This window comes from Centropristis striata, chromosome 5 (genome assembly GCF_030273125.1).
Source record: "Centropristis striata isolate RG_2023a ecotype Rhode Island chromosome 5, C.striata_1.0, whole genome shotgun sequence".
Taxonomy (NCBI): domain Eukaryota; kingdom Metazoa; phylum Chordata; class Actinopteri; order Perciformes; family Serranidae; genus Centropristis; species Centropristis striata.
This window is the reverse complement of record NC_081521.1, coordinates 36452322-36476454: the sequence shown is the minus strand read 5'-3', so window position 1 is coordinate 36476454 and position 24133 is coordinate 36452322. Positions and strand designations below refer to the sequence as shown.

General features: G+C 39.8%; 2 protein-coding genes across 3 annotated transcripts; one reads left to right on the top strand and one right to left on the bottom strand.

Annotated features, from left to right (window-relative positions):
- Positions 1–3103: 3103 nt before the first annotated feature.
- Positions 3104–8268, top strand: LOC131972291 (probable G-protein coupled receptor 173). Of its 2 annotated transcripts, XM_059334104.1 has the most exons (3): positions 3104–3348; positions 3942–4020; positions 5070–8268. In XM_059334104.1, exon 3 carries the CDS (start codon positions 5237–5239, stop codon positions 6449–6451), a length of 1215 nt encoding a protein of 404 aa, XP_059190087.1. In that variant the 5' UTR covers positions 3104–3348; positions 3942–4020; positions 5070–5236; the 3' UTR covers positions 6452–8268. The 2 variants fall into 2 exon arrangements, with proteins under 2 accessions (XP_059190087.1, XP_059190086.1); XM_059334103.1 differs by having other exon boundaries at positions 3104–4020.
- A 4973-nt stretch (positions 8269–13241) lies between these two features.
- Positions 13242–23472, bottom strand: wdr13 (WD repeat domain 13). Its single transcript, XM_059334058.1, has 10 exons — positions 23409–23472; positions 22792–22879; positions 22433–22664; positions 21920–22029; positions 21534–21664; positions 21130–21437; positions 17925–18105; positions 17629–17770; positions 17357–17475; positions 13242–13676 (listed from the first exon to the last, which is right to left on the bottom strand). The coding sequence occupies exons 2-10, from the start codon at positions 22830–22832 to the stop codon at positions 13492–13494; spliced, it is 1449 nt and encodes a 482-aa protein (XP_059190041.1). The 5' UTR covers positions 22833–22879; positions 23409–23472; the 3' UTR covers positions 13242–13491.
- Positions 23473–24133: the final 661 nt, after the last annotated feature.

The window sequence follows — 24133 nt, the reverse complement described above, 5'->3', positions numbered from 1 at the left end:
AGTGGAAATACATAGTCGGCAACATGAGCTGCAGATAGAAGCCAAAGGTCATGCATTGCACTGAAGTCATGGTGTCAGAGTATAGAGCACACTGGCTATTGTAAGCTGAGATCTGTGTTTTAAAGCTGATAATTCTCAGGGAACCTCCTCAGATGCTACATGATGAGAGATATTTCTTATTATAACCATGCTATCTTAAGGACATCATCTTTGTTTTTTGATCATAGGAACCTTTAAGGGACATATAAACAGCGTTTTCCTGCTGAGGCAATCTCATGTGCTAACTTTATTAACTTCAAACACACAAACGTCCTTGGATGTCGGGTATCCTTTGGATTATGTGGATTATGTATTCAGCCTTAAAACAAAATTATTAATCAGAGCACACTTGCACTTCATAGACATGTGCAGGGAAAAAGGGTGGGAGTGATTAATTTGTGTGATGGTCACATAACTTCAGTGTGGAATGTATTAAAAATTTAAGCAGACTTAAAACTGACCCAAGGAGGATAATCAGTGTGAATTCTACAACAGACATTCACTTTGAAATAAGTAATGCCTTTTTAAGCAATACACCACTGAAAGCCGTGTTAAGCAGCAATTTCAAAAGAGGTTCTGTGAGTGTTGTGACATTATTACCAAACAGCAGTTTAAGGGGGTATTTTCTCAATCTTACTTTCTTTTCATTCAGTGTGAAATTCCTCAGGGGCAGTTTAGTTTGTTCCAGTGAAGCTATTTCATCACAAGAGGAAGTTGAGTACGAGCTTTCATTAATATCTTTGATAGAAAGAAAACAGTAATGTCCCTCCTTCAAGATGTCATTGTAATCAAGAACAATTATGGCCTTTATCTGATTAATCACAGCCATCATTTAGCCCAAATTTGACTGTTTAGTCCAAATTTTGTTCCTTCTATTCCTCAAGCCTACAAATATACACATTTGAAAGGACATTTAACCCATAAGAACCCACGGTGACACCCATGTAACAAACACTTTAAATATTCTAGGACAGGGGTCTCAAACTCAAATTACCTGGGGGCCGCTGGAGGCAGTATCAAAATGACCAAAAAAACTAAATTACTTAAAAAAGACACAAAAAAGACAGACAAAATGACTTAAAAAGACACAAAATGGCCAAAAAAGACACAAGATTACAAAAAAAAGGACACAAAATGACAGAAAAAAACTAAATTTCTTAAAAAAGACACAAAAAAGACACAAAATTACTAAAAAAGAGACACAAAATGACAAAAAAAACCCTACATCATAAATATGTTCTGCGTGGTTCACTTGGTCTGTGATATATCCCCCATAACTTTCCTCTATGGATAACTGGGTCTGGGTTCTTATGGGTTAAAGAAAAGATTCCACATAAAATGTTGAATAAAGCCTTAAAAACGCTTACTTGATTGCTGCCTACTCTTCTAGTCAGTGGACTACAGCTCATAGGGAATAAATGCAAGGCCAACTGCCTCCCAAAATTACACAAAAATATATTAATTTTAGCTGCTGAGCATAAATCAGTCTGAGGATAAATCAATAGAAGCTAGATTGCACCCAGTCAATAGAGTTTGGGTTCATCAGGTTTAGGCCCGTGGAGTAACTTTGCTTGCTTTAGGTCAGGTTAAGAATATCAGGGTAAACCAATAAGAGGCAGAGTAAGCCAATCAAAGGCAGAGTAGGGCGGGTCATGCTGTCTGGTAACCACATTCAGTGGGTACAATCTAGCATCTACCATGAATTATCCAGTCAAATAATTTTTCCATTAAAAATGTTTGTCTCCAGTGGACACGATAAAACCATTAATTATTAATTGCTAATTCTGAATGAAATACCATCAAACTACCCAAAATGCTTGAGATTCTTAGTGAAAAAACATATCATAAGTTTAAATGCTCATACATAGTAAAACAAGACATGCATACTTAAGCACAGGTGCATTGAGCTAAATAATGTTTGCATGTTCAGCATGAATCAGTTTACCATGTTCAACATCTTAGTTTAGTTTGTTAGTATAGTAGCACCTGCACCAAATACGAAGTACAGCTTGGGCTGATGGGAATGCTATATTTAAATTTTGACATGATGATGGCGCTAAGTGGGTAGGTAACTATGTTAGTATGGAACTACGTTATTATTACAGAAGCACGTAACATAGCCCCATAAGTGACTTAGTAACCTAAACGACATTGTTACGTACTATCTAGGTTACATGTGAAAAGACATATTTGAACCCAAACCATTACCATTTCCTAAACATAACCAAGTGGTTTTGTCCCAAAAACATAACCAAGTGGTTTTGTCCCAAAAACATAACCAAGTGGTTTTGTCCCCTAAACATAACCCAGTAATTTTAGTGACTAAACATAACCAACTAGTGTTATCGCCTAAACAAAACCTTTGTTTAGTTTTGTGTGTAACCATGTATTTAAATAAATAGATAAATAATAGAATATGTTGTTTTAGTAAAAAAAATAAATGAATAAATTCTGTCGTATTAGGATGTGTTGAATGTGATGAATGTTGAATTTTTTAATAAAAAAAAATAAAAAAATAAAAAAAATGAAAGAAATTAATTCATTATCTAGAAAGCTACTTCTATGTTACAAATTGTGAAAGTGAAAATATAAAGCAGAAAAAGAAAATAAAAACATTGTGACCTACGACTCAAATGCTAAAGCACAGTAACCATGTATGGGATAATTCTAGGTTTATTATAATTATCATTATTATTTTATAGCTAATTATTTTCCAAAAAAGGAGGCCCAATATTCGACCAGAAGACCCATAATTCCTTGCAGCTGCCCTGCCAGGTCTGTCTGTGTCATTTTGGGTCCAGTCTGCCACCAAGGGCAGCAGGAGAGCGACAAACGAAAGGCAACACAGTTTGTTTACAGCTGTGAGACACAGCGTCATACATGATGCCAGAGAGACGGTTAGAATAAAACATCACATCCAAGTTATGGCTCACAGTGCAGCACAGGTCTCTATCTCTCTCTCTCTCTCTCTCTCTCTCTCTCTCTCTCTCTCTCTCTCTCTCTCTCTCTCTCTCTCTCCGAATAAAACCGACGGTTTCCGCGAATGTGCGAGCTGCCTCCTTGCAAGCAGCCATAATTGGGATTATTCAGGAATAATTCGCTTAATCCAGCCGCGTTGTTTTTCTTTTTCTTTTCCTGTTGTCAGATCGTGATTTCGACAGCGCTCGGCGACGTGAAGCATCCCGTGACATCGCTGGATTTGTCAGAAATGTATTTGTTCTGTCACGGAGGCTTTTTTATTGTGGACTATTAAGATGTAGTCCACCTTCGCTGGACAGCAAAACAAAGACTGCATATTAACAGTTCAGGGTAAATACATCGCTTTTTTTTTTGACTGAAAGATGGGAATAAGAGACGTATCGAGGCTGTTGTCTGTGTGGACTAATTGTTCTGGTGCCACTAGCCAATATACATGCCAAGACGATTCATTTAGGGGATGCGCGATCTTTTTTTCCTCTCTAACGTTTGTGGGTGGGTTATTATAAGCATTGAAAATCTGACATCATTTGGATATATGTGAACAGAACAAGATATGTTTTTTTATCGCGTCTGTTTCTAGCCTTCTGGAAATCCATCTTCGACGTGATGCAACATAAAATCTGTTTTGTCGGATGATATTCAGACACAAATGAACACATCCCTCTGTATGAGACTGTAAAAAAGGGTGGCGGTGGATGTTTTTCATACATATCGCTTAAATGTGGCAGAGTCCTCACCCTGGATGGTGTGATCAGCTGTTGATTATTATTATTATATAGCCTCTGCCGTCTTATGTTTATTATATGTTGCTCAAATTCGATTTCCTCGCGATGGATTTATGCATAACAGGTGTTGTTTGAGCCCGAGAGCACAGCACGAGCATGAGGCTTTATTATGTGTTTTTCTCTCCATTTAACAAACAGTGAAACAAAGCGACTGGGATCATTTTTTTGTTTTTGCCTTGAGAGAAGAGCAGATCCAAAAAAGATGAGAGGATGAAAGGTAGGTTACCATCTCTCGTTCTCCTCCTCACACACACACACACACACACACACACACACACACACACACACACACATACGCACACATATATATGTACACACACATATATACACACACACATACACACACAGCAGAGAGGTGATTTTGACACCTGTTCATCTGTTATTTCCACTCCAGCCTGTGTTTCAGGCCTAGCTGACATGGCAGCCATCTAATCAGGTGAAATGATATTTGTCAAGGTGGCAGAGGGGCTGTTATGTATGGGAAAAACAAGCCCACAGTTACAGCAGATCATATTGTGTTTCATGGCCTACATAGACAAGGCCCACCCAGACGAGCTCAGCTATGTTTTATTATCACCTGACGCCTTGAAATGATTTTTTTTAGACGAGGCTGCATCAGGGATTTGTTGATTTCTCACGTTTTTAATCGTGTCTTCTCCGAAAGGCTGATTATAGGCTTCTTGCTAAAGCACTGAGGCCTGACTATGATAATCACAATGACAACTTCCTCCTCCTGTTGAGTAAAATTCACACACACGTAAGGCCTCACGATGGAGAAAAAAAAAACAAATGGCTGCCTGCTCTGCCATTATATTTGTTATATGCTGTGAATGGTACAGATTACTCCCTCTGCACAGAGCAGCAGAGAGAAAGCATAAAATGTTCTTTGCTCATTTACAACATCTCTGTTGGTTGGACATGCCCAGTGTTGGTTATACTGTGTCTGCTCCATCCCCCTGTACACCCCCATGCATTCACTCAAACACCCACACTTGCACAAAGTATGTGAGCTGTTGTATCTTAGCAACGGGCAAGGTAATTACTGAGAGAGCCAAGGAGCTGGCATGCTGTAGAGCTGCTGATCTGATCCCAGCCTTAGAGAAACAGGAAGGCAAAGATTTCCACTGTGTTTCCCAACACAGCACTTCTATATCCATGCTGTTAAATGTAAGTTTGGTTTCCGTTTAGTGGACTGTTTTAGACCTAACAAGCACGTCAGACATCTTGTTTTTTTCCATTCCTCAAAGTGTGTGTCTCTGTTCACAGGTGGGGAGGTTGTGGACAAAGAGGAAAGATGAGTCTGTCATGTAGAAAAGATCCTTACGGCCTCTCCTTGTAAAGACGAGAGAGCCGTGGGAGACGACGGCTGTAGGAGGATCGGTAGTGTTTTTCAAAGGGCCCGAACCAGGCAGGCTCTCGGGGAAGGTGATAGAATGGCTAACCAGAGCTTTGCCATCGACGGCCCCGGCAGTTTGCTGGCCGTGCTGGCCTCGCAGAGCGGAATGGCAAGAGGCGGAGGCAGCAGCAGCAGCAGCAGCAGTGACGGTGGCAGCAACAGTGGAGGAATCTCTGCCACAGATGTGTCTGCCTACTTTAAGCTGGTCTTCTTGGGTTTGATCATCTGTGTCAGCCTTGTAGGCAACCTCTTGGTCTCCCTGCTGGTCCTACGAGACAGGACACTTCACAAAGCCCCCTACTTCTTTCTCCTGGACCTGTGCCTGGCCGATGCAGTCCGCTCCGCCGCCTGCTTCCCCTTTGTGCTTGTTTCCGTCCACAACAGCTCGGCCTGGACTTACAGTGCCTTGAGTTGTAAAGTTGTGGCTTTTATGGCTGTGCTGTTTTGTTTTCACGCTGCCTTCATGCTGTTTTGTGTGGCTGTCACCCGCTACCTTGCCATCGCCCACCATCGATTCTACGCCAAGCGCATGACCATCTGGACCTGCGCCGCCATCATTTGCATGGTGTGGACTCTGGCCGTTGCAATGGCGTTCCCACCTGTATTTGATGTGGGGACATACAAGTTCATCCGTGATGAGGATCAGTGCATTTTTGAACACCGCTACCTGAAGACCAACGACACCCTGGGCTTCATGCTCATGCTGGCCGTGGTGGTCCTGGCCACCCATGGTTTCTACGCCAAACTGCTGCTGTTTGAGTACCGGCACCGCAAGATGAAACCTGTCCAGCTAGTGCCAGCTATCAGCCAGAACTGGACCTTCCACGGTCCCGGGGCCACGGGTCAAGCCGCAGCTAACTGGATTGCAGGGTTCGGTCGTGGTCCCATGCCACCCACTCTGTTGGGCATCAGGCAAAATTTACACAATCAACACCGGCGGCTGCTCGGGATGGAAGAGGTGAGGTCAGAGAGGAGGCTGGGCAGGATGTTCTACACCATCACCCTGCTCTTCTTGGTCCTCTGGGCTCCGTACATCGTGGCGTGCTTCTGGCGGGTGTTCGTCAAGTCCTGCAACATCCCTCACAGGTACCTCTCCATCACGGTGTGGATGAGCTTCGCCCAAGCCGGAGTCAACCCCATCTTCTGTCTCCTGCTCAACGAGGACCTGAGGAAAGTGCTGAGAGCTCACCTGCCTACCTACTGGAGGACTAAACAACACCTGCCCCAGGATGAGGCCTACTGCATTATGTGATAAGATATGAGCTCAACGAAGAGAATGTTTCAGGTTTTAAATGGGGAATTAGGAGAAGTGGTATAACGCACCTTGGCTAAGTGTCTGGTTTGTTGTTTTGCACAACAAAATCAAATTTTTGCCAACAAATGCAGACATAGTGCCATTTTATTAAGAATGTTGATATTTGAATAAATGTGTGAGGTGCAGAGGTTTGAACGGGGCGACAGAAAAGCCCTGGTAACACTTTAATGGTTCGTATTTCTGATGATGTACTGTATGATTATTAAGTAGGAAAGATCACAACAATCACCGCTCCAACTAAGTGTGACAGATGCCATTTTAAAATAATGTTGCCTTATTTCAGTGGGACACGCCCCAGAGCTTTCAACGGAGAATGAGTTTGTGTGTCACATGAGGCACAGACAGACACACAGAGGGGTTGAAATCCTTGAAGAAATGTGCTGCGGACTGTGAATAGAAAGTGTTGATCAGAGCGTTACTAACTCTGAAACACATCAAGGAACTCAAAGGGTCTGAATGGATTGATAGACCACCCCGGACGCCTTTTAATGTAATTCAAAGGAGACTGCAAAATATCGAATGGACCCAATAACCTTGGATACATTTAAATAGCTGTTGTGAACCCAAGAAGCCCCTAACATGCTTGATTTTTTGGACTTGATTTAGGGCGTGTCAGGTTTCTTTGTATCATAAAAAAATTGCCTGTTTTTCCTTTATTTGTAAACTATACATGTTAAGCAGATGACACTATTTTGAAATATGACTTGATTTCATATTGTACAGACTGTACAGGAATGTATATTCCTGCTTGTGTGTTTTTATATAGCATTTGTGTGTATGTGTGTGTGAGAGGGGTAGAGAGAGAAGAGAGGAGGGGGGAGGGAGATGAGGGAAATAATGATGATAGAATAGGTTCCAGTAATATTGACTCAATATGAAAGCAGCCTAATCTTGGTGTCTCAAAATCATGCAAAATTGGACAGTCTTCATATGGAAATGTATCCTTTAAATGGATTTCCGTAAATGAAAATGTAGTCTGATTTTTTTTTCAGTATACAAGCAAATGTGAAGTACAGATGGATTATGAAAATGGGGACCGAATAATTAGAAAACAACACTTGTGCATTGCAAAACAGGCCAGAGGATTTAATGACTTGAATGCTGATGTAAATGACGTTGTTTAAAAAAAAAAAGAAAAAGAAAAAGAAAAAAAAACATTAGCAAATGAACATTTATTTGCAAAAACGATGATCTTGGGAATGTTTTTAAAGTAATGTTATGCTCTCACCAAAATGGAACAAAAAAAATGAAGAAATGAAGTGGCACTTAATGGAAAGGAAACTTGAATGTTACCAGGCAGTCTTATATTTTCCCCCCAGAATTAATGTCACCTTCCTGGATCACAGGAAGTTCAAAATCAAAACCTCTTCAGGCTGGATACGACCCCAGAGATGTTTGGTGTGTGGAAACCGGCTTAGAGCACATGAAGTTGTCTCTCCAAATTAAGATTCATGTAATAAAAATGTCAGACCTACAGTATGTTAGGCATAGGTATATTTGTGCAGTCAATTTTCTAAATGTGGACACTTGCACAGCATACTGTATTAGCATGCATTCCACTGCATTTCATAGATACAAGACTGGGGATTACAACTTGTACAGATATTGATATGGAAAGACGAAGTGAAACGGGAACTGAGGTCCATAATTTTTACGTCTGGTATTCCTTCGCGAGATGATATTCTGTAACTGTACAGTTTAACTGAGGTGGTTCTTTTGCCCACTCATCAATAAAGACTCTACTTTTGATGCAATCTGAGTTATGACGTGCCTGGATGTTGACATGACTGGATCCCTGTGAGGAACACTAGGCTGGAAATAGACCACTTTGCACTACATGTAGCACAAACTACATCCTGTGTGCATTTTAGTCGCTGAACATGTACGGGGGGGGAAAAGAATCAGTCTAGCCGTGTACACTTTGCTGCATGAAATGAAAAAGTAGTCTTGACACTTTCCTCTCCACTGAACACTGACCAACAACCACTGTGGAGTCAAAATGATTTGTGATTTCTTACTCAAGTACCAACCTTTGGAATCTGTGGAGACGGGGGTATAAATACACAAAAGAAACTAAAGGGTTAGACTGAATTAGAATTGTTATACAAGGCTCGAACAGAACTATGTGGGGAACAAAAAAATGGAAATGGATCGAACAAGTAACAAGTTTCTTAAGCTGGTGGTTGGATATACTTAAACCTTCCTGTGATAGGAAAGTGAGGCTATGTACCTTTAGCTTACCAGCGCATACAATTGAAATTTAAGGATAATGTCAAATCAGGAAGAGTCATAAAATGAAGAACATGACAAGCAAAACCTGTTTAACCCATTGAAGCCTGGAAAGCGGATACGTTGTTTTGTAGTATTTGTATAAGCTCTCAAATACTTTTTGAATTTCATTTCCATCTGCTACAGAGGCTGAAAAATCTATTATTTAGTAGAAGCGTTGACACTTCTGTTGAATTTCCAGAAAAACTTCAGGTTTTAGGGGCTGATTTTAAAATCGCCCATAGGTTTGACAGGCGTTTTAGGCCTCAATGGGTTAAAGGTATAATATGTGACTTTTTTTGCATAAAATTATTTAAAATTATGTTATTTATTTTGTTCAGTTGTGTCTTTGTTATTCCAAATGTTTCTGAACAACTTTCAAACCCAGATAAATGTGTACTAATCGAGGTAACGGTCTGTTTTAGTTAGTTGCCTGTCAGTGGCTTTATATCCTTTTTGTGTCTGCATCAGTGTTGTTGTCTCCTAGAAATGTTCTTGAACTGACTTCTGCCGCACATTTTTCAGTAGACCTTTAGATCTTGGATGTTTTTAACTATATAACCGTATGAAGGATTTAGTAATCAGACATCTAGATCTTAAGTTATCAGAGAAACAAGCGGAGTACACTGTAGCGGTAACTGCCCTGGCCCAAACAGCACCAGAGGTGTGGTTTTTTTTTTTAACATGAAACAGCTTTATTTACTGTTTTTACCAGTAACAACCACTGGTCCATTTGCTTTGGAGAGGAGGGGAACCTACGGATAATTCGGTTCCTGGTAAAAATCTCCTGAACGTCTGGATCTTAAGTTTTCTGAGAAACAAGCTGAGCAAACGTTAGCAGCAGCTCAGCTCGCAACCACTTCGGGAAATCTTTTATCCACCAATCAACATTGTAGAAACAAAGATTTTACGGGAAACAATGTATTTGTTGTTTGTATTGTTTTTTTTAATCACCACGTCCATTTGTTTTGGAGAGGACGGCACCTCTGTGGATAATTCGTCTCCCTGTAAAAACTTCCTGAATGATAAACACTGAATAATTTCTAACTGGGAGAAGCCAACTGCAGTGACGGCAATGGTGGTGATAAAATCAACCCCCATGATCCCACATTATTTCACAATAACACCGCACTCAAAAAAATAAGTTACCTAGCCTCACTTTAAACTACGAGGCAGACACAAATATTGCAAGGTCTTTTAAATGTCTTCTAAAAACAGAAAGGACTCAGTTAACCTTGAACAAAGTTAAGTTCACGAATATTTAAACGTAAAGCCAAAACCATTTTTGATTAATGCACCAAAGTGAAATCACATTATATGATACAAAAGATGATTTGATAGAACACGAAATCCAGAAATGGTAACTGTAAAATACATTTACAATTATCAGCTGCAGAATCTTTTGAGCAAACTGAGAAAATAGGTTTAAGGCGACATCTAATCACTCAATAGAGCAGAAAGACAAATTTTGTTCTTTAAAACCCACATATCTATGATTAATAGTTGATTTATAAAGTATCAGGATTCCAACCTTAAAACATTCTACTGCTGGTTATAGAAAGTAAGTTACATAGTTAATGGTTAATTCCTCTGCATGAAAAGAAACATAAATCTCTTACATAAACCTTATGTGAATAATCATAGTGCATAATTATGCTTCTGCCATTATAAAATAGAAAAGGTGGGGAGAATATCACGTTTTTAATCTTAATTAGGGCCTGATTGAAATCCAGCCATGGTGCGCTTGTGTATCCTCTCAGAAAACAATTAGCCTATTTTTAAAATTTGAATGAGGGATAATTTTCATTGTCTTTATTTGTGCGCTGACACTGTAGTCATAGTGAGCAGCATCCTGTAAATAGTCGAGGTTTAACAGGTTGTATCCAACTGTGCCTCTCTGTCTCACCAGAACTGATGTTGAAGATTCATCTAAAGCACTTATTTTTAGTTTTCTGCCCACTTTCTCTCCAAGATACACCACAACAAAGGCAGTCTTACTCATTTGTGAAAACTTATCCTCGCCCACTGCATGTTCTGAAGGTGCAGAGTTGTTGCATTGTCCTATCAGGTTCACACAGGAGAAGTTTAGTGTTCCTCTCTCCTGTTTTTTTTTATTTTTTTATCAGCGCCTTTCCTGCCTGTTTCACACAAAGCCTTGTCCTGACCTTCCCAGACAGCAACCATTCATTGTGCTTTCACACCCACACAGCCACATTTAGACGTCACAATACCTTCACCAACCTTGAGAGGAAAACAATCCGTCAAGTCAAGATGATCAAGTCTGAAGGCGCTGCATTTGCGCATTAATCATAAATAATGTGTCTGAAATAACAGATTCATGCACACACTTTGCCTGACGTGACTTTTTTCCGCTCTGTTTTCTACAATTTTTTAGTTAAATATGTATGTCTTTCCCTGACACAGTGCAAATACAGTAGTGTGAAGGTTTCCATGACACAATTGCACATGTAGGAGCTTCGAGGTAACCTTTATTTACCCATGAAATTTCCTGTTGAGATTCAAAATTAAACTTTGACATTAAAATAATTTGATATACTGTAGACGAGACAAAAACAGTCTTCATTAACAGCAAATTACATCAAACAAATAGACTTCAAGCCTAATATTTTACAATATTCATTTTTTCAGTGGATTTAATTCAGTGGTTGTCGAACTCGGGGTCATGATCAGTCAAAGTTGTATTGTATTTGTATTTTTGGGGTCTGCTCAACAAAATCAATTCAGATGATACAGTTTTACTTGTGAAAATCCAGCTACTTTCACCTCTTCTGCCTCTAAAAAATCCTTCATTTGAGATATCAGAAAGTGAAAAATCACTCTATAGTTGAAGTTATATCCAAACTAAGAACATGAAGTCGACATTACTTCTTTTTTAAGGGATTGTGGATATTTACTGATTTATCTTCTGAACATTGGCATAAATGAGCTTTCAGCTTCAATTATTGAAATCAGAAGCAGGCCTGAAAATCGAAGATTAAAGGCAAAAAAGAGGTGCTTAACATGCTTTTAGGCAGGTATGTACAGTTGATGTGAAGGTCACTTGTTTTGCATGTATCTGTTCATTAACTAAAGTATTGGACATGTAAATGATGTAAACCTCGTTTTAGATGGAAAATCAGGGGATCACCAAAGTCAGGAGGATTCTACGTCCACGTGGGGTCATTCCTATGTTTCCCAGATATATATAGCACAAAATCGAAAGCTGAAAAATTAATTCCCCAGCTGTATTTTCATTTAATGTGATGTGGGTTAGGATAAACTGGATAATATTCATGAAATACAACTTGAAACAGATCAAATTTGATCTGAACATAATAGGAGGGTTTTTGTATGTGAACGGAATATTAAACTGGGAAATATAGATATGCTCACCATGCATATATATTAAAAAATGTTGTGCCAATGCATCCAACAGATTTTGACTTATTTCAGACTGGACAGAAGTGGAGTACCAGCCGACCGACTAAAACGGTAAAATGGTTATGTTTTATGGCCAAAAAGGAAAAGATATTGACCATTTTTCTCAGCTAGAACACTCTAAAGGTCAAATATTATTGGACCTTAAAGCCTTTAAAACCATAACAAGACAAAATATAAGCTCTCTCCAAATTCAAAAACAACCACAATGCCAAACAACATTTTATCCCAGAGCACATTATAGATTATAGCAACAGTACATTTCTACACGACTTTTAGTCGGTGTAGGGGGAATCCTGTGTAGATCTCAAAGACCCACACAATGACTAACACTCTCCTACACTGCAGGTTTGACCACCCTACTACATAAAGCTGTTATTACTATTTCAGCTTGTTCAATTCCATTGTTTCGGATATATCTGGTGGGAAAAAAAGAAACAAAGACTGCAGACAGATACAGTAGTTTATTCTGTAAGTGCGTTAAATAAATTATAGGAATCTGCAGACACGCACACACAGAGAAATAAGTACAAACATACTTAAAAACACATCTGTTTGTCTTTTGTGATGATCAAATTGATATGCCCACAGACTGATTCTGAGTTCAATGTCATGCACATGGTCTCAAATGCAAACAGGCAATTGCAGAACTGAAAGCAAATAAGGCGGTTTTACTACACTTGATTACACTGCTTGAGTAACAGTTACATAAATAGTGAACTAGATCTATGCCAGAGGGACTGTCAGTGTGATACAAAGTGTTGGACCTGTTTTCTCTGGGAGATTACGCTGTAGCCTCTTCACATGAATTCAGTCAGAGGTAAGCCATGACACATGCATGGGAGTAGTGCTCTTTCTTTCTTTGTTGAAAAGCAATTTCTTAGCTGCAGCTGTAGGAGTACTGACACACACACACACACACACACACACACACACACACACACACACACACACACACACACACACACACACACACACACACACACACACACACACACACACACACACACACACACACACACACACATCGCCATACACACACATCGCCACACACACAAATCCCACCCCCCAATCTCTTGAATTTCTAAGACATCCCTACCACCTACACAGCATGGTGCTCTATCTGATTGCACTTGAGTTATGATTACATTAAACATTATACGCAGCCTGTTACATTCCAGTGAATTTCTACAGACTTGTTATTGGACGGTTAAAAGGCGGCAGGAGCCGTTTGAATGCGGCGGAATGGAAGCGTTTTATTGGTGGATCAGTCACTTTTGCTCCCGCCTCCAGATGATGACCATGCCAGTGGAATCGGCGGAGGCCAGTAAACTTTCATCGCAGTTGAAACTGACATCCAGCACCGGCCCCCCGTGACCCTGTAACTTGTTCACGATGGCCTTGGTGTTGCGTTCGACGTCGAAGAAGTAGACGCAGGCGTCCTCGCTGCCAGTCACTGTGTCAGAGGGGAAGGATCACAAGATTAAGAGGTTAAATTGTGAAGAGAAGTTACAAGGACAAATAGATGCATTAATGATGGATGGCTTACAATTCATGTCAGATTGAAAGTGGGTATCTTAACATTTTAAACAATTTCAATACATATGCATCATGATACAGGGGTTACTAGGAGTGTAAACCAATGCATGGTTCGGTTTAGATGTCCATTTCTGAGCCAGAGTTCGGTTCATACCTTGTATTTTTGTGCTGGTGAATATGAAAAAAAAAAACATTTTCTGGCTTTATTAAATCAACTACAAAAACACTGAAGAACACTAAGGCACATAAACTTTATAAATTACTTTCAAAATAGATTACCAGTCTACAGATTGCTGACAACTGACTGTACATTTGTAAAGTTAAAGAGTTTGTGTTCAGTTTCTGTCGGCAGATAATATGGCCTTAGACTTAGAGTTCAATATCTGGATTGTAAATGCTTTTTTCACAGTAATGTGCCTGGGGTTATACCACCACTACCACCAAACCAACCCCCGCCCTTCTTACCATTCTTCCTGCGGTATCTGTTGCCTGAAAGCTGGCAATGGTTGCATCCAGATTATGTGCAAAGTTATGCAGTTTGTCCCTCTTAAGTAATAAAAATGCTGCATTCACCATATTGCGACACACAAGATGGAACCGTGGGACAAGAATTGTAGACATTGTGTCACATTTTTTTGTTAACCAATAAACCCCTTGGCGTTATGATTCAATATATTGTGATAGAAACTCAACAGCCTTTTTATTATGTACACCTGTTCAACTGCTTGTTACCAGAAATTTCTAATCAGTCAATCACCTGGCAGCAACTCAATGTATTTAGGCATGTAGTCATGTGCTGTGTTCCAATACCCATACTTTCCGTACTTACTATACTTAGTTTGAGTACGCAGGGTGTTCCGATTCCGATCGCGGCGAAAAGAAGTGAACCTAAAGGACCTGGATGTTGCACTCATAACGGTCAAAACGTTGAGTGTGGAACGATGTACACTATAAGCACTCAACGGCCGCCATCTTGGCTACGTAGCGGAAGAGGCGGAGCCAGGCAGAGCCGGTAAACTCGAAAAAAATGGCCGACGGCACCGGCGCATTCTCCACATTTGCTGCATTAATGGAGCCATATTGCCGGATTGTAGAAGTAAAGATTAAACAACACAAAGGATAATTTTTTCACCGTTCAAAGCCGGAAGTTTTTCCCAGGTGACGAGCGGCGGCGGCGGCCGTCGCGAGCGTCATTTCCGGTAAGTGCACCACGGAGTATTAGATTTGGAACAACACTCACCTGCTGAAATCTGCGTACTGAGTAAGTGCGGATAGTGTACTGCGTTTGAGTGTACTCATGGAAGTATGGGTATTGGAACACAGCAATGGTGTAGACGAGCTGCTGAAGTTCAAAACGAGCATCAGAATAGGGAAGAAAGGTGATTTAAGTGGTTTTGAACATAGCATGGTTGTTGGTGCTGGAAAGGCTGAGTATTTCAGATTTTCACCGCAACCATCTCTAGGGTTTACAGAGAATGGTCCAAAAAAGAGAAAATACACAATATTCTCTGGGCCAAAATGCCTTGTTGATGCCAGAGGTCAGAGGAGAATGGCCAGGCTGGTTGGAGACAATAGAAAGGCAACAGTAGCTCAAATAACCACTCGTTACAACCAAGGTCTGCAGAAGACCATCTCACAACAGGTCCAACCTTAAAACAGATCGGCTACAGCAGCAGAAGACCACAGAGTGTATTGCAATACTGTAATCAAGGAAATACATTGCAACTATTTTATCTTATTTTTAGGAAAACTGTCATAGTATAAAGAGCACACCAGGGTACGCATTCGTTTTTATGCACTCAGAACAGTGGGATCTTTAATTTATCACAGTTCCTTTAACATCCAACATTATCGTACTGATAATGTGCTGTTTTGAATCTTTGCATAGAAACTTTTCTTCAACTTCCCTTCAAGAGATCATGTCAGTTCATGTCCTTAAACAATAACGTAAGAAAGCGTGTTGCAATACCTCAGTGGCTTTTGTAACACGCTTTCATCAAATCCTGAGCTAACCCTGAAGATCTTCAAGACTATTTTTATGAGTGAGATGCTTCTGTTAATTAGAAAACAAAAACCTGATCATTTTAACACTCGCAAGGCTTCAATGATATGAACTGTTGATTGGAAGGAAGTATAAAAGGTGAGGAAAGTAACATGAGGTGAAGCTCTGAGGTCATGAGGTGTCAAACAGCATGTATAACTGTGTGCTGTAGTGAAGTCTTTTTTTTTTTTTTCTTACATCTGAAGTTTCTTTTGAGGTTTTCGAATGAAGCTTCGAATGTCTGCCACCATATTTTATCACGTCGAAGTGATTCATGAAGTGATGATGAAGTGATTCCTCAGATTAAATTAGTTTAATCAACTTCCTTTAATGAACAGAACTCGTCAGTTAAGATGCTGTTAGGTTGCTGCTGGTCTGCCCCATTAATACAGATCTGTTCTTCAGATCTGAGCAAACATCTTTTATTTATAACGCTTACAAATATGGATTGAAGAAGAATATGTAATTTGACAAATAAACATGATTTAAGAACAAACTGGAGTGATCCGGAATGTCCGGATTACACGAGTCGAAAACAATCCTACACAGCCACCACTGGAATCTAATTCTATAAATAGTGTACTATTAATATTAGTTTTGTAGCCTGATCTTTATCTGCAGAACTGTGCAGAAATACTGGGTATAAACAGAATAAATAGATGTAAAAAAAATCACATTTGAATGTTGTTTTTGAATTCAGATGTAAACATTATGAGCGCCAAAGTACACAGTACACTCACATGTTGAACAATAAATGATATTCCCTGATTCAATTCTATAATCCTTTGGTGGATAATCACTTTAAAAAGCCAAAAAAAAAATCACTCAAAAATGCATACAAGCTTACAACAAGGTAGGTTAGCTGTTGTTGTTGAAAGGTTTCTATTTAGTTTTTTCTTTCTATCAAAAAGTAGCTGAGTGCTATTTCTCGCACATCTTTTAGATAGATAGATAGATAGATAGATAGATAGATAGATAGATAGATAGATAGATAGATAGATAGATAGATAGATAGATAGATAGATAGATAGATAGATAGATAGATAGATAGATAGATAGATAGATAGATAGATAGATAGATAGATAGATAGATAGATAGATAGATAGATAGATAGATAGATAGATAGATAGATAGATAGATAGATAGATAGATAGATAGATAAAAGAACAACCTAGGCATACTTCAAGCAATAATATAAAAATACAATAAAATACAATAAAAAATAAAGTGTCTAAGGAAGGAGTATGTATTAAGGAGTAGAATAGAATTCCAATGCAGAATAAATATGAATATACAGTATAAAAATAAAAAATGTTGGTGCTATGAAACAAATAAGGTGCAATGAACAGTGTGCATAAAGAACACATTAAGTGCATAGCAACAGTATCTAATGAACCAGGCTATTATTTGTTATTGTACAGTGTGATGGCATGTGGCAGGAAAGATTTTTTGTATCTTTTTGTATTTTTACACACTATATAACGTGCATCAAATAATGAACCAGGGTTTAATTTCAAATACTCAAACATGAAAGGAGGAAAACAGAGAGACTTACCGACACATGCCCCCTGTCTGAAAGACATAAGGGGGCAGAAGATGCTGTGAACGTGCTGGGAGCCATGCTGGATAGGGAAGCTTCTCTTCAGCTGGAGTGTGCCATCATTGTCCACCACCCTGCCAACGCAAAGTCACAAAGCTCATCAGATTCAATGTAAATATAGCTTTGAATACATGCTACATATGTAATGAAAACGACTTTAATTTACATCTCAGTACAGTGGAAACAAAACCAATTAATAAAACAGTGACTTGCCCTAACAAACTGACCTGTACAGCAGCAGTTTATTGACACAAGCGTTGATCAGCAGGGAGGGGTCTCTGGCCTCTCGGCTAATCCAGGACCGAGCAGATATGCTGCAGATGGAGCTGCCTTCACTCACCACCAGACGCTTGGCTTTGGTCAGCTTCCCTGTGGGGGGGCGGGCAGAAACAGCAGAGACCGGCAGAGACACATCAATCCTCTCAACCAGAGACAACATTCAGTGCATGGTTCAAAAACGAATTATAATTTGTGATTCACTGCACACTTTTCCCTCCGTCATATGGAAATGTAGTGAGTGTACCTGTAGCCATGTCAAAGAGGAAGGAGAAGATGCTCCCCCTGTCATCACCAGCCCAAAGGATCCTCCCCGGAGCATCAAAGGACAGAGACAGCACGCGGCCTGTCAGCTTACTGGAGCCCCCCTTCACCTTCTTCCCAGTGGAGATGTTCACCACCTGCAGGTGGTGCTTGCTGTTTCCCACCTGCAACACAGAACTGGAGTGAGGACCTTCATTATTTCCACAAGGCAGCACTGATATACTGACTGGGAAAAGCCCTGTGTAGTGTTTTATTCTGGTGCAGTTAGACCAGTGAAAACTAGCCAAGGTTAATCTTGTAAAATTAAAATATTTATTTTAGGTCTAACAGTGCGTAATCCAGCAGAAAGCATCTACTCTCTTCTTTTGTTCAGGGAAATGAGGCCAGTTAAGCCAGTACGAACAAAAAAATAAAAAGAAAGAAACCAATTTCCTCCTCCCATAATGTTAATGTTTGTTGTTGGTACTGACTGACTGACTGAAATCAAAAATCCATCTCCCTCATGTTCCCTTTAATGAGCTGAAAATGGACGCTGCTCTGCTTTCATTTTACATTTTGATCATCAATAAAAGTATCTACCACTGAAAAAGCAGAGTAGAGATAATTTACCACTTTTGTCTTGTTAACAAAAGATGACATTCAATTTTAAAATTGTAATTAATGTCTGCACGGTGCCTCTGCATGCTTTATTGTTCTGTGAATATATGTATGTCCTTTTACAAAAATCTGACGATGTTCTGATTTAAATAAGGTGCACAAGGTTTTATTAATTGTACAGCATGTTATGTAGGTTGAGAAATCAGAGAAATAAAAGCTGCAATAATCAGCATCAGTCATTTGGGATTGGTTTATGGATGTAACAGACAGATTTAATAATTATTAGACCACCCTTGTTTTCTTCAGTTTATTGTACATTTTAATGCCTGGTACAACTAAAGGTACATTTGTTTGGACAAATATAATGATAACAAAAATAGCTCAAGAGAGTTTAATTTAAGAGCTGATATCTAGCCATTTTCCATGGTTTTCTTAATAATGATTCTGGTTATTATCAAGAAAACCATGGAAAATTAAAACAAAATGTTTGTTACATACTTTATGTATAGCTCAATTACAGAAATGTACTTTATTGTGAACAGCCTCATATGGCTTACTACAGTAATACATGCAGCCTTGCAACTTGTTTTAACGAGACTGAAGCAGATTATTAAATATTACTGAAAACATTTTTAGAATGTTTCTTTTTATAAGAAATTCTGAGTTATCACTGATTTTCTGTGACATCAATATCAAAGTATATACTGAAGTCAAACATTACTGAGATTTTGTTCTAAAAGTAGACCTTTTTCTTACGGATAAAATCTGAAGATGTAAAACACTGGGAATAAATGAACTACATATTTTAAAAGGATGTAACCTACTGTCTGGGTGGTTGAAAACTCTTCTCTGCACAACTATGACTCATACCAACCCTTGTTTTTTTCTTTTATTAAATCCAGAAAACACCAATAATTAAAGGGATAGTTTGGGAGTTGGACATTAAGTTTTATGAAATACTTGCCAGTAGTGTTGTGGATGTAAAACTATTAAGATACATTCCGAGCTCTTGTAAGTTCCAAAAGTAAAAAAAAAACGTTCCAGCAGCTGCCAGGGTCATAAAACTACAAGGTTTTACTCCACAAAACTACATGTACACTAAAAGGTCAACCACAAAACAATGCTCATCATGCATATCAGAAACTAATTTCACTTGGCACTAATTTGTTTATTCAAATAGCCAGTAAACACAATGACAGCCTGTAGAAATATTACTACACACTGCAGCCAGTACAGTGTACAGGCCAGCATAAAGTGCATAGTAATTCATACAACTTAATGTACAAAACCTTCTCAACTTGAAACGTTTTATCCTTGGTTAGGTTTCCTTTCACACAGTGAAAAATCTAATTGGACCAAAATGTAAAACTACAAACCAAATTAGGATGGTCACTCTGCTTATTGATTAGATGTGAAAGTGAATACAGGAAGAAGGTCCTGTGCATTGACACATCGCTATACAGTTCTCTGTAGTAGTTGTGCTGGATCACACTGTGTTCCTACCACAACAAGCACTCCAGAGTTCATCTGGGACTGGACAAATATGATGATGGGATCGTTTTTGGTTTAAATAAGTGACTGTATAGATGAAACAACGGATTATGTTGAACATCAGACATTTTAAAAAAAGTATATTCTAGATCAGGGGTGGGCAATTAATTTTCCCAAGGGGCCACATGACCAATACCACGAAGGTTGCAGGGGCCGGACCAAAACTCTGAACTAAATTCTGTTCAATATTAATGTAATCGCTTTATAAAATACAGTAAATTATCTAGTTTTGAGCTGCTACTGATAGGAACACATGTCATGATGAGACTGTCTGTAAATCAAGTATAGCAGTAAAAAGTAGTAAATACTCCAATCACTATATCACTTTTCCATTTATTTTAAACACAACTGTAAATGACCTTTAGCAAGGTTCCTATTTATGTTTTTGCATGATATAGCTTGTTTTTTCATGTTTGTACATTTCAAGGTGTTTTACAATGTTGTGATGCTTTTATTTTGAAAAGGTGTCGTCCAGTGTAAAACGGCTGCTTTAATTTTGAAAGGTAGTGAAAGGAAATAACCGGTAGAACGGTTAAATGAAAAAACGAACGGTAAATAATAACGAGTGCGTCGTAATTCATATAAAGTTGATATAAAGTATCAAAAAGGCTTCTATAGTGGCTGGTTGACAGGGGAACAAGGTTTGTTAAAGTTTATTTTCTTCTGTCATATATAATAGTGGCTATATTTGCTGTCTTAACTATAGTAAAAGTGCTTGTTAGCACTAGTGCTAATGATAATATTTGCTATTTTTTTCAAAATAAAAGCACTGCGGTTATATTGATTTCTAATTTCTTGGTAACCTCACGCGGGCCGGACAAGGACAGCCAACGGGCCGGATGTGGCCCGTGGGCCGCCCAATGCCCAGGTCTGTTCTAGATCATGCATAATCCTTACCTTGCAAACATAATGCTTAAAATAAAGCATTTTCCAAACCTTTCACACTTTGTACAAACCCTCATTCCCTTGCACCAGTTTTTGCTGTACTAGGGAATTACTGCTAGACATAAAAACGCTAACATCTCACAAATGAGACTCACCACAGTCAGGTTGTTATTCATCGGCTGGAAGGTGCAGCAGAGCAACTCGCTGGACTCTGGGTCTCTGACCTCTCGGATGCACCGACCGTCCTCCGTGTTCCAGATACGCAGAGTCCCGTCGAGTGATGTCGACACAATGATGTCATTGCTCAGAGACCAAGCAAAGTCTGTGACAGGACCTCCGTGACCTTTCAGGGTCACCTTCACACTGGGAGGGGACGGGGACAACGTCATGATGGACAGGCTGCCATCCAGGGAGCAGCAAGCCAGGAGGTGCTTGTCATCATTGGCAAACTGCAACCTTGGAACTAAAAGAAGAAGGAGAGGACGATGACGTGAAAGACATGTTGAAGTTTAATGTGAATAAAAATGAATAATCATGAATTTAAAAAATGTTTACTCACCAGCAGAGTCAACATGTTGGTCAAATATGTGGTGCATGCCAGCAAAAGCATAATTTTCACTCAGAGTTGTGTCCCCTGCCATGGCACGACTGGCCTCTGCCACTGAGGTGGGCACCAAACTGCCCGGAGGCCTGTGGCCGGAAATAAAAACCACCATGTAAGCATATAATCAATACAACACACCTCACAGCCCTTGCCTACAGCTGACAACTCAATATGAGAGATCTGATCATTACTCTAGTGCAACCAAACCAGAATTATAGCCAGCAAATCCAACAAAGCGCAGTGGCTCAAAGGAGAAATAAATCAAAGGGAATTCAATTGCTCAAGGCGATGAGACAAGAAGCTGAATGCAAGTTGAGGATCTGTGTGGCTCTTCTGGGTACCTCTCATCATAAACGGCTCTGTTCATCTGGGCCTGTAGCTGGTAGGAGCCTCTGCTGACGGACCGGCGGTGACCACGAGCACCTTGGGCGCGGGGGTCCTCCTCGAAGTCCTGCCCAAGAGGAGAGGGAGGGAGAGGAGTCGTAGGGGTGGAAAGAACCTCGTAGGAGTCAGTGCACATAAAGACAGAAGTTCTAATAAAAAAATATCAAATATACATAAATAATTCTTGGAAACTTATAGAATTAACTATGTATTTTAAAGTTAATGACATTGCCAATAACATGAGCGATGCCAGCCATTTCAACCAAGCTGCTCAGCTTTTTATGGATGGGCAACTGAAGTGTTGCTTGGCTATGCTGCTGACTGATGGAAACTACGGTCTAGCCATCCAGATGGCTCTCATATGTTGAATCCTATATTTTCATTCCAACTGTCAGATATCCAGATTAGTACAGACATCCCCACTCTCATTCTTCTACGCCCCCTGCCCTTTCTGTTTCTTTGGGTCTGACCTCCATGCGGTCCAGTGTGGTGCGGGAGCTGCGCACACTGCTGGCCCTGAAGCTGCTCTGCTCAGACAGGGGCCCGTAGCGCAGGGCCAGCAGCTGACTGCGCAGCCTCAGGTACTGCCTGCGCAGCCCCGGCTCAAAGCCACACTTGGCGTTCTCCCTGAGCAGCTGGCTGCGTCTGCGGATGTACTGAGTTCGGAACTGTGGGAACGTAGGCGTGCGGTAAGCATTGTACCTGGAGAGGGGGAAATAAGTGACACAGCACACACAATAACTCACAAGTGATCCATAAGCAATTACACGTCTGAATAGCTTCTTCATCAGTTTAGACTATTAAAAGCTGCTGCATGATTGAGTCTCACCTTGCGTCCACTGCCAAAACCTGCTGCCAAACTGCTGCCATTCCACAAGCACTCTGGGTAAAGAGGAATCCACTGCCAGGGCAGATCCCTGTCAATACAAATAAAATATTTTTAGCTGCTTTAACTCATAAACTTCACATTTATGTCACTGTGTGATAATACAGCTTAGCTAGCAGGAGTGTTACACCCACAGAACTGAAATATCCCCCCACCCCCCCTCATCTAAAACAAGTGATGATGCACAATCTAATGGCACCACAGGGATTGGTATTGAGCTATGTTTTGCTACGTGACTTCTACACCAGAAAATAATCGTTTCGGTGAGGTAAAACAGTCATTAGGAGCTGAAGAATGAATGGATTTGGGCATGTTTAAGCAGGAAGGAGCACCTAAAGCAGGCGAGCAAACGTTGACAGCTAACGTCGCTAAGCTAACTAACGTCAACTAGCAGTTAGCACGTTAGCCACAACATCATATGCGCATAAAAATCAGTCATCCACTTATCTTTCATTGTATATAGATAGTCTATCAGTTAGCAAGTTTATGCAAAGTGTGAGGGATTTAACTGCCATAATACAGCACGGAAACACCGAGAAATACACATGAAAACGGCTCACCTTCCTTAGCTTTTCTCCATCGCTGCGTTTAATGTGAGGTCACATGACGCGCTGTCACCAGCAGCCCACTGACTGATGTGGAGCTGCATGAGAGCACGAGGAGGCGTCACAGTTCACATGATTTATTGTTTGACCCCCACTGTGATGTATAGAAGTACACTTCTGAAAATACTTAAAATAATCGCCTAACACATTTTTTCAAGTTTTGCAGGAAATACTGAAAAATCATTTCAGTCAAAAAGAATGTAACAAAGTATGGCTATTGGCATAGTAATAACACTGTGTGTAAAGTATGTAACTTAAGAGAAATAAATGACTTAGGCAATTTTTTGAACGTGCCTTTGTGACTTAAGCAAGATATGGTAACACTTTATTTTGAAGGTGTCTACATAAGAGTCACACAAGCCTGTCAGAAACATGACATGACAAGTATCATGAGCATTAATGTTACTGCAAAGTGTCATTAATGTTCATGACACATCCCATGTCATGTTTATGACACGCTCATGTCACTCTTATGTAGACACCTTAGAGTAAAGAATTACCAATATTAGTGTCTACAATAAAACACTGATGAACTAAACGGATAACTAAACAATCTCCCTCTAGCTCTTCTTTGTTGGGTTATTATCTGATGCCTATGAATGTGACAAATTGTCAAAGAAGTGATGTAAAAAGAAAAAAAATCACATGATCTGATCAACTGAGGATGTAGGCGACTTTAC